This window comes from Actinia tenebrosa, unplaced genomic scaffold (assembly GCF_029948245.1).
Source record: "Actinia tenebrosa isolate PJP-AT-01 unplaced genomic scaffold, QUT_ActTen_1.0 PGA_scaffold13__45_contigs__length_12533684, whole genome shotgun sequence".
Classification (NCBI taxonomy): Eukaryota; Metazoa; Cnidaria; class Anthozoa; order Actiniaria; family Actiniidae; genus Actinia; species Actinia tenebrosa.
Window position 1 is genome coordinate 737,063 of NW_028292573.1, and position 10,703 is coordinate 747,765.

A 10,703-nucleotide genomic window follows, 5' to 3' on the forward strand; every position below is an offset into this window, starting at 1 on the left:
GCTAACAAGACTCATGATCTGTCATTGGACAATATTGTACTAACCCTAATGAGTCCCAGGTAGAGGCTAACAAGACTCATGATCTGTCATTGGACAATATTGTACTAACCCTAATGAGTCCCAGGTAGAGGCTAACAAGACTCATGATCTGTCATTGGACAATATTGTACTAACCCTAATGAGTCCCAGGTAGAGGCTAACAAGACTCATGATCTGTCATTGGACAATATTGTACTAACCCTAATGAGTCCCAGGTAGAGGCTAACAAGACTGATCTGTCATTGGACAATATTGTACTAACCCTAATGAGTCCCAGGTAGAGGCTAACAAGACTGAAATGTGCATTCTGGTGTTTTCAGACACTTGAAGGGTTCTCTTATCTTCTGATAGAAGAGGGGCTGCCATAGCAGCAACCTCCAACACAAGTGCTAGCCCTAGAAAACCAGACAACATATGCTATTCAACTGACATGCTATTCCTGATTGACAGGGAACACCTTTCAGGACTACAGTACATTATAATAACAATATATGGTAACTAGCATAACAATGATGACATAAAATTGATCACTGCAAACCAACCTTTCATCTCCATAAACATCAAAACTAGCAGTTTGTTCTTTGGAAAGGTTTTAACGAAGGCATCAATACATTCATCACGACAAACTGCTGTCACCCTGTGGTTAAGATAAATAAAATTGTACATTGATGGATGTAATATTGGGTAGTTTCAGCCTAATTGTGATATTGGGGTACCTGTGGCTATGATAAAACAGCCTTCAAATCCACGCCTCCATTTGGAGACCACTTTCGACACCACATGTCAAGATAGCAGCTTTAAGATTGTTTTTTAATATCCACAGCTAGGTAACTTAAAATTACATTGATCATTATCACTTATTAAAAAAAACTTATATTCTTATAAACTTACTTTTCATTTCTGATTGCCAGCAACAAATGACTGACAATGGCCTTATTTTCATCTTCATTCACTGGTAAAACAAACCAAACAGAATAAAAGATGAGTAACAGTCTGTAATGTAGCTTGGTTCTACTGATCAATATAATATATAACAATAATACATGGTGGTACCTAGTTTAAAGGGCAGTGGAGGGCTGTATCCTTTGGTGTTATACCATTGCTTTAAATCATCAGTCAAGGTAGGCATGTCTGAGAGTGAATCTAGTGCTGCATGTAGAACAGCAACAGTTGCTTTACATACATCTGCCGATGGCTAAAACAAATCCAATGATTTGTTATGAATACTTTGATGAAGCTTAAACTAGCTTTAGTTAGTTAACTGGAGTCCAAATGCAACCATACTCCTATGATGTTGTTAAGAAGGTAACAAGGGAACATCAAACTTACTGACTCCAAAAATGCAGAACATTTTTCCATGGTCACTTGATGTAATACGGCAGAGGCCTGACAAAAAACCAAAATGACTTCAATAAACAAATGAAAATACTTCTTCTGACCTGTTATCAAGAGATGGTGTGGTTAAAAAGTCACAGCATAAGACTAATAATTAATATATATCAATGACCTACCCTTGAGGAAGACTTTGTACAAAGTCCCTTCAACACTAATAATCCAGCCACAATCTGTTCTTCTGAGTTGGTATTCAATAAGCTGATAATCTGCTTGACTCCCTCTCCTGGACATATAATAAAACGTCAAATGCTAGCCAACAACATCAGCTCATTTGTATTGCTTGAAAAAGCACAAAATTTGCTGATTGTGATAGGGGAAGGGATTGGGAAAATCTAAGTTAGACAATCTCATCATTGACTACTGTATGCAAAATGAAACCAGAGGAGGTTTCTTGCATATTGGGGATATTTTGGACAAAAAAGAGTAAAAAAAGCATCCTGAATCCAAATCCCAAACTAGGGGGGGGGGGGGGCTCCCGCTAGAGCAACCCATGATATAATTTTGTATAATTGTATAATTTTTTTGTATTGTATTTAATTTTGTTTACCTCCTTGAAAGATAACTAATTGGGGGGACTATAACCCCATTACCTCCCCCTCTAAAACTTGTCATTTCTAATCACCACCACAAAGTACAGCAGTGGCACAGCTCAACAGGGTTGAACTGAAAGCATGTGAAGGCACCTCTAGCAGCCACTATACAGTCCATGTTTGATCCTGGAGCACAGCTCTAACCAGTTTGAATTAGTCCGGGTTGATTTAAGAGGAGGGAGGAAAAACTGGAGGGCTGAAAAAACCCTCAGAGTCACAAACAGAACCAACCAGTTCAGCTCACATGGGGTGACTAGGATTTGAACGCTGGACCTCAGAGGTGAGTAGAGTGCGTTTTACAACCTCTCATAATAAAACTTTACCTACTTGAAAGCTAACTTAAAGGAGGCACCAGGACCCCATTAACCCTCCCTCTAAATCCACCGATTATAACATTTTGTTTACCTCCTTGAAAGATCTTTTGTGCACCAGCTTCTTCCTTGGACAGGATTACTAAATTCTTCAACGCCTGGACAAAGAGACAACTTGATTTCAGTATTATACTTTGTATGACTTGCATAGACTTGAACCCCAGGAGGTCATGGTTCAAGCCTCAGAAGCTGGACTTACAATCAAAGTCTTAAAATATTTGAGCAAAAGTTGCTGCTTTTACTCTAAATCCTTTTTAATGCAAATGGTTAGACCTTCACAGTGGCTCGGATGACCATGTGAAATGGCAATCCTGTCTCACATAGAGATGTTAACGTGGAGGGCCACAAGTTTATCAGTGCTAAGTTGGCAACTGTCAAATGTCACCTGTCTCTATATTGTATGTATTATATATTATTTGTGAGCCATCAGGTGAGCAGCAACACTAAACTTGTGGTCTTCCTGTGTTACAGATGCTAGCTAAAATCTCGATTTGAGAAATTTCGTGTTGGTTTGTGGAGATGTTCTTCATATGTGTAACAACAAGCATACATGAATTATCCCGGGGGGGGGGGGGGGGGGGGGACTCTGGGAAAAAAGTACCGGGGATGCTCGTCGTATCTCATAGGGTAAACATTCGCGATTTGGTATCTTTTAGGGTGTTAAATGCAAATTTTTGAAAACCAGCATTTTCTGGTATCTCTTAGGGTGTCGGAAAAGGAGAGAAGCATGCATTGGTATGGCTTATCCTAGGCGCTTTTAATATTATTTGTTGTGGTATCTCTTAGGGGTTAAAAATCATTCAGCCACGCCTTTTTTTTTAAAACTTCCGGTATCTTTTATGGGTCTTTTTGAAAATTTCCGACGAGCATCCCCGGTAACTTTTTTACCGGAGTCCCCCCCCCCCCCCCCGGGTGAATTATAGCTAAACATGACTATGAATGAGCTTACAAAAATAATGATTAATTAACACTATATTATGGTGATATCTATTTCACGGGTTGATACTAATGATTACTACAGCTTGCAGCATTTCACTTTTTATTAGAAACAACTAGTATATGTATATAGTAGGACAAAAACATACCTTCTTTTTTCTTTCTTCTGTATCTTTGTCTCCAAATAATGATGTAAACATCTCACTCACCAAACCATCTGTGGTTCTCACTTTTTCAGACTTTAATGAACACAGTTAAATGTATTAATCTAATGATACTGGTCATGTTGTCTCCTCTATAGATTTGACTTCTATTTACCTTAAGGACATTATTTCATTTATTATATAGAAAATGATCATAACTTCTCATCAAGAATAGATGACTTGCATTAACAGGCCAAGTGAGGCTATAGCTACCCTCTCAAAACAAGCAGTGTTGTCAAAACAAACTTGGGAAAATGCACTAGACGGCAACAGCTTACCAGCCAACACTTTTCATAAAGCATTCCATCCCTCTTGCTAATATTGAGATAACATTGACATTAACCAGTTGTTAGTTTTAGCCTTGGTCTGATGATGTCACAATAATGTACAGCAGAAAAACTAACCTTAGCTTGCAACTGTGAACCAAGTCTTCTTAACACTACTTGAAAAGATGAGTTCTGAGAAACATTACAATCAGATGAAAGTATCAACCTAATTTCTGGTATATATTCAATGCCTCATAGCGCTATACTGTATTATCGTTTATCAAATAACAAATCAATGCAAAGCAAGAATACAAGCAGTGAATTAATCTGGTGTATTTTACCTTACGCTCAATCCTTGTCAGAGTGTGAATGTCTTTAAATGCTTCTTCTAATCTGCCAAGATGCTCTAGTGCTTGACACCTTCTGTACAAGGCCTTCGAATCATTTACTAATACTTCTAACGCTGTGAGAAAGAAGATGATGTAACATGCTAAATAAACTGTACATGTATTCCCCCTGTGAGTTGCTTTTAAGTTAGCCTCCCTTGTACATGTAAGTATCATTTGTGATTCTAAGGTTCACCCAGCTCAGGCCCTCATCACCAACATCCATTAGTTTGATAAGATTGATTTTTGGTTTATTTTGTTTTGGATTTCCTAACACTATATATAAACACTTTAAAATTCCAACAGTAATCACTGCTTATGTTTTCCACAGCTTATCAGACGATTGTCTGGCAGTGTAGACAAGGGTTATTTGATTGGTTAATGTGATGTTTTTTATTCTTTCTACTATAGTAATACAACTTACCATTTGTACAATCTTCTACTGTATCTTCATAATTTTCCTGTTGAATTAATTAAATCATATCACGCTCACATTTGACTAGCATTATCTACATGAATCATCACTCATCTGAGCTAGCCATGCAGGTAATTGTTAGTTATGTCATCACTGGAAGCATAACAGGTCTAGACTTTGTTCTGAGGAATTGTACATTTTTTATCAGGGAAAGGGTTAGGGCTTCAGAGGAGAGGGTTATCAGTGAAAATTTGAATTTTCATTTTCATTTTGACCAAAGCTCAGTTCTCTTCTTGATTTAATAGGAGGGTCATGAACTTCTTACTGAAGGAAAAGGGTGGAGGCCACAACCAAATTACTGCAATGCCCCTAGCTCCCCCCCCCCCCCCACCCCAACAAAAAAACTGTACCTTTGTTAATCATTTTGTATAAAAACCTGCATAAAATAGTTTCAATACCCATGAATCTGTTGATCAATACTCACCAGTTTCAAGTGACAAGCTGCCCTGTTTTTCAATACTGTTGCTTTATCTTGCAGTCTTTCTTTATCTTTGTCGCCAGATGAGTACAAATTCAGTGCTTTGGTGTAATTCACTAATGCTGCTTCATAATCACCTTTCTTAAAGTAATCATTACCTTCCTCCTTGAGTGCAAGGGCATTCTGGTGAAATTCCTTATAACAGAGCATATCATCAGGTAAATTTCACAGTGGATATGATTGTATATAATTTTATGTACAGCACTGTATGTGCACGTCATCTACTGTAAGGGGAATATAATTCCACATGGGAATATACATGTTCATATTGTAGAATACATCTATCCTTTAGTTTAATCTTCGTAGAAAATTACACTTAGAATATTTTTAAGCTTACTTATCAACGTGAAAATAATCTTTCTGAACAAAGCTTACACAAGTGATTGGTTCCCCCGAGAATGCAGGCAAAGACACCGGCATATATTAATCTATTGGCAGAGAATGAAAAACAGACAGACAGCATCACAGTAAGCATGTATGTGTGTGTATTAATGTTGTTCTGTTATACTAGGCCTGTTCTAAGACCAACACCCTTAACATACCACAACATAACATTAACTTACCTCAGCCATCAATTACCGAATATTAAACTCCTTTAGGTCTAGTATCTTGTTATTTAGCGGCAATCAGTAGTGAATCCACCCAGTTTTTCAATACATTCTTCTTTCGTTCTTCTTCAAATCTTCACAAACTTCTTCCTACGAGCCCGCATCTCAATCTGTCAGCAGTATTCATAACATGAGCCCACGATCAGTTCAGCATGTTTGTTCATAAATAGATGCGTGCGCCCTTTGTTTACATCAGACATCTGTCAAAAAAATGGCGGAAGGGTCAGAGGAAGGAGGTTCGATGGATGGATCAAGTAATACTATCACATCCAGCCGATCCTCACCTCCAAGCTCACCCATTAAATACTCTAGATCTGGCCAGACGGTACGAATACCTGTTACTAGAATACGATGTGGAAAATGGGATATTCGCAGTGAAGAAAGATGGCTAGAATACACACCTTCTTGTACCTCTTTAAAAATAGTCTTCCATGACCGACAACACTTTGATCACGAAGAATGTAAATTATTTTACTTGGACGATATATCTGCCGCTGATCTGAGGATTACTACTAAGTTTGGGTGCCTGGATGCAATGAACTGCGTATTAACCTTAGAATGTATGAGAAAAATAGAAATCTCGGGAAGCGATCAAGACATCAGCTGTGTTGATGCTCTAGTGGCAGAACTAACATTCCATGTTAACTACACTGGGCAAGTTCGAGACATTATGCGATCTCTTAGACAAGCAAAGATAACTGCGGATGCTGAAACTCTTGATCAAAACGAACACGAATTGCTGGATTACAACAGCTCCAAACTACGCGAGGGACTCCCAGACTGGGTTCAGTACATTCCCATTAAAGTGTACACACCCTTTGTCCGGGGAACCATCGAGTTTGTTCTTACTTTCTATACCATTTTTTCAATTCTGTGGGCCTTATGGCAACTATATCGCCATGTAGATTTTATACGAGCTTATGTTCGCCCGGTCATCGATATGCTTATTTTTCAGATCAAATCTCTGGAGAAGTTCATTCAAGTAGCTAATACCGTGTTTGAGGAATTCACCAAGCAATGGCTTGCATACCTAAAACCAGTTTATGTTATCATTTCTTCCTTTGCTACGCCTTTGGTTGCATGCGGTCAACAATTGTTCTCAGCACTATCCAGTTTATTAGATGTAGTCAGAGTCACCTTTCAGCCGTTCATCAGCATATTTCAACCGTGTTTTCATGTGTTGGGAATTATTTTTATCAAAGCACCAACAGCCGTTCTGAAAGCCCATGTACGATATATTTACTACAGTATGGTCTGTTGTGCGTGATTTACTTGGACAAATGCTATATTCTTCACGAATTGTTGAATTTATCAAGACCCTTTTTCCAAACGCTTGGAGAATTTTTTGTGAAAGGAGCGTAAGACTGGACCCTCTAAGAGCTCAATTGATTCTTATGAGGTCTAATGTTCTGAACAGTGGAAAGGCTGTTGGTCTTGAATGGTGTATATCTACAAAACCATTGAAAGAAGGGTGTGGCTTGTTTTTAGGAGAACACCTGATGACAAAGAAGACTGACTTTTCATTTATTACAAATGTAACCCACAAATTGCCTCAACCAAAGAAAATATTCATTTTTTAAATTATTGCAACATTAAAAACTGGGCAGGGTTTTACATCCATCTAAAAGAAAACTTGAAAGTTTACATGTATATGAATATGTGGTTAAGCAAATGAGTGTGGAAAAAAAACATGAATAAATTCTGCTCTGTTGATGACTGATTTACTTGACTGTATGCTATTACTGATAATACTCTGAATATCTTCAAGGTCCTTTCCTTCTAAAATATATCCATTACATGCTCCAACCTGACCGGGTCTTGTTGATATTTTAGCTGAACAAATAATTCATCGCATGTTATTGTAAAATAATCATCAGCTGACACAATCGTGATGAATTGTTAATGAATCTTTAAAGAAATGGTTTTGAATCAGCAAATTAAAAGGCATTTACCATATAATACATCTTCATTTAGTAATTTTATGTTATTGTTGTCTTGAGAGGATTGTAGTTTTTCCTGTGGAACAATTAAAATTTCATTCACAGAATGCTAAGCTACTAAAATAAATAACAATGTAAGGGTAGCATAGCAGTAAAATGTTTTTCACCACCGCGTCCTACATGTTAGGTTTCTTGTTTGATTTCTGTCAGAAACAGGGCAGAATGAATAGCATTTGTTTTGATGCAGTTGTCTTCCACCATAAAATCAACATTGAGTATCAACATGTACATGTTGTACAAACAGAATACAGCTATTTTTGAAAAAGGTTGGTGAAGGATTTGTTGCATGTTGCTTACTAAGCTTACATTCATATCTAAATAGAATCAGCACAGAAGAAATATGCCAGAAACGTACAGACAAAATTTGGTAAAATTTTATATGTTGTGACCTTTCACTGATTGAATTCACATCAACCCATAGTGCTTTTCAGGCTTGGTTATGTCATTTCTTTACACCAAGTTGAAATTATAAATAACTTGTACGTTCGACTACAATCAATCATTCACAAGCTTTCAAATCAATACCTCATTGTGCTGTTCTTTGTGCGCTTCATACCTGTAAGTATCAATATTTAAACACTCAGAAGACATGCAGCTACATAAGAAAACTCCAACAATCAAAGGACTATTAGACAAAAAAAAAAAAAAAGGGAAAAAGACGCAAATCTTACCACTATAGTGTCCAGTTAAGATATCTTAAATTAAGTGCAGGACAATGGAGAAAGACTGATTACTTTGTTCTATACCCACCATGTTGTTTTTAAAGGATTTGCAATCTATTTGAACAATGTTCCTTTGAAAATGACATTTGTTCGCTGCTGAGGTCGCTTTTGCGGTGTAAAGTCAACTGTAGGGAAGGCATAAAGGGCTCCTGCGTGAATTTTAGGATCTGTGGACTCTTCTCTACGCGCATCTTCCGTGTCGCACTAGAACTGCAGGTGCGGTAAGGTACCACATACTATTCTTATCCATCAAGGGGTCAATAGTTAGTTTTCCTGTAAGGTTTTAACCAGGGCACATTTGCTTTTTTGCAGCGGATTAGCTTGCTTAAATGGGTTCTCTAGCGCTTTCTGGGTGCTAAGGGAACTCAATTGTGTTCGTAGTGCAGGACGCTCTGGGACTCCAGATCACTTAAAACGTTACCTTGTTTCCTCCTTTCCTTACTGCATGTAGAAGTCTATCGGCTTCAGGAGCATTCGAAGTCTCTCAAAGGTAGGTACTGATGACATTGCCCAACCATAAAGGTTTATTCGCATCCAGGTAGTAAAATTATGTGGTTGGTTTCTCTGGGTCGTGCTATACTAAGGGGTTTGTGTTGGCGGGCGTCGTAACGTCGGTCTGGGTCCGAACGCCGCCAGAATACCGGCTTCATAAACACGATACATGTCGTACTCCGTTAGGAAGATCCAAAATGCGCATGTCTTCTTTAACCAAAAGCACTCCAGCTGAGCCCAGGAGCAGTTTGTAGAAAATTAGCGGGTTCCAATCCGTAATATTCCATAGCCATCTTCTATGAAGGCTTTGGAAAACATTCTGCAAGCAGCACTACGTCAGACTTAGGTAGATGTCGTGGTAGTCCCCCATGTTCTCACACGAGTACTTTCCACACACGTCTAAACGCATGGCTGGTATCCTCATCCTTTTATACAGGACTCGTTTAGGGTGTGCTGTTAGAAGCGATCTGTGGGTGGTAGGGACTCTTGAATCGGATCCAGGAGTCCAGGTATTAGATGGGTAGACTACTTTCCTTTTCCGCGCCATATTGACTGGAAATGGAAAAGTTGGTGTTATTTACGACTTTACGAGGTTATGGATAAGGGAGTCCGCCATAACTGCTGCGAATATAAGAACTTTAGGCTTACCCACAGTGCACGAAATGTAGCGCTCTTTTGTTGTTGGGTATGCATTTGACTCGGGAGCCGTCTGCTCCCTTGTAGTAGCAAATGGGGTCGTAACCGCGGAGGTTGTGAAAGGAACACCGGAATCTCGAGTCTGGATTACTTTGAAGTTTTATATTGCATTTCCAATGAGCCGCTCCTCTGTATATTACCCGTGATGCTGGCAGTGTCCCAACCTTAATCCACATAGTAAATCCTTAACAAATGATTTGTGGCAGTGTGAGTGAATTGCAGTGCGGGAGGGCTTTCCCGGCTTTCACCTTTTGCCTTACTTCCCGCATTAAAATGAGTTCTCCTAGATAATTTCCATTTCACTCCCACGCTTTCTTGGTTACGTCTTCCAAAATGAAGAAGCGTTATGTTGACAAATGTGACATTTTTTTGCGCTGTTATAAAGCCTTTCCTGGTTCTCTTTGGTAAATTCCCTCTTCTTGGCCGTCTTAATTGTTCTCTAATCTCCCCCTACTCTTCTCGCAATGCTTTAAGAAAAAACAATTAGCTGCGTTCTACCTCTGGTAAATCAAAGGAGGGCTTGCTTACCGTATGATTTGAAGACTATGTAACCAATAGGAGAGTCTAGTTGTAATCCTACTTATTCGTGGCGCCACCATGTTTCTGCTCTTCCTTAGTTATCAACGCTTCGAAGGCTGCAATATCAAGTAAGGACTTGCCATATGCTTTATGTTCTGCGTATGAAAGCGTATTTGTTGGTGGGCACATCGGGATCCCGTTGCGCCACTTTCTCAACTCCGCGGAGTCTAATAGTGTTTCTTTAGGGTATTTAAGGATGTAAATGAAAGCAACAGCAGTCGGCAGAAGTACGTTGGCTTTGTGCTTAGTACTTTGTAGAATAGTCTGCGAAATGTGTTAACCCCATGGTAGTGTCCCGACCGTGGAGAATAAAGTAGCGCTTCCTTTACTTTTTGACCAGAACTAACGTATACTATAGTATGTCTCTGACTACCGTAAACGTTAATTGTAGATCGTTTTTAAAGCATCACCATAAAGCCTAGATTTGTCTTCATTTCTTACGTTTACAATAGCCTTCTTCCTTCTAC

The 10,703-nt window shown here is 38.7% G+C and overlaps 2 protein-coding genes and 1 long non-coding RNA gene across 3 annotated transcripts in view; 1 reads left to right on the forward strand and 2 right to left on the reverse strand.

The window, feature by feature from the left end:
* Positions 1-5,875, reverse strand: part of LOC148911541 (protein unc-45 homolog B-like) — a 13,532-nt gene extending 7,657 nt beyond the window's left edge. Inside the window, exons 1-13 of the mRNA XM_089029212.1 lie at positions 5,703-5,875; positions 5,086-5,274; positions 4,611-4,647; positions 4,142-4,263; positions 3,939-3,992; positions 3,481-3,570; positions 2,430-2,493; positions 1,551-1,657; positions 1,369-1,425; positions 1,093-1,234; positions 931-991; positions 582-676; positions 302-434 (exon numbers count right to left, since the gene is read on the reverse strand). Coding sequence (XP_088885338.1) covers positions 302-434; positions 582-676; positions 931-991; positions 1,093-1,234; positions 1,369-1,425; positions 1,551-1,657; positions 2,430-2,493; positions 3,481-3,570; positions 3,939-3,992; positions 4,142-4,263; positions 4,611-4,647; positions 5,086-5,274; positions 5,703-5,711 — 1,160 coding nt within the window. The 5' untranslated portion in view covers positions 5,712-5,875. The remainder of the gene's footprint in view (positions 1-301; positions 435-581; positions 677-930; positions 992-1,092; positions 1,235-1,368; positions 1,426-1,550; positions 1,658-2,429; positions 2,494-3,480; positions 3,571-3,938; positions 3,993-4,141; positions 4,264-4,610; positions 4,648-5,085; positions 5,275-5,702) is intronic.
* An 83-nt stretch (positions 5,876-5,958) lies between these two features.
* LOC148911542 (uncharacterized) lies at positions 5,959-7,014 on the forward strand. Its single transcript, XM_089029143.1, has one exon. It carries the CDS (start codon positions 5,959-5,961, stop codon positions 7,012-7,014), a length of 1,056 nt encoding a protein of 351 aa, XP_088885269.1.
* Positions 7,015-7,247: 233 nt separating this feature from the next.
* LOC148911543 (uncharacterized) lies at positions 7,248-8,384 on the reverse strand. Its single transcript, XR_016119600.1, has 3 exons — positions 8,273-8,384; positions 7,700-7,763; positions 7,248-7,580 (listed from the first exon to the last, which is right to left on the reverse strand). It is a non-coding gene; the product is annotated as an uncharacterized LOC148911543 (long non-coding RNA).
* Between the last annotated feature and the right edge of the window lie 2,319 nt (positions 8,385-10,703).

Bases quoted from the DNA above. Each gene is read 5' to 3' on its own strand.
- LOC148911542 (XM_089029143.1), top strand. From the start codon at position 5,959: ATGGCGGAAGGGTCAGAGGAAGGAGGTTCGATGGATGGATCAAGTAAT.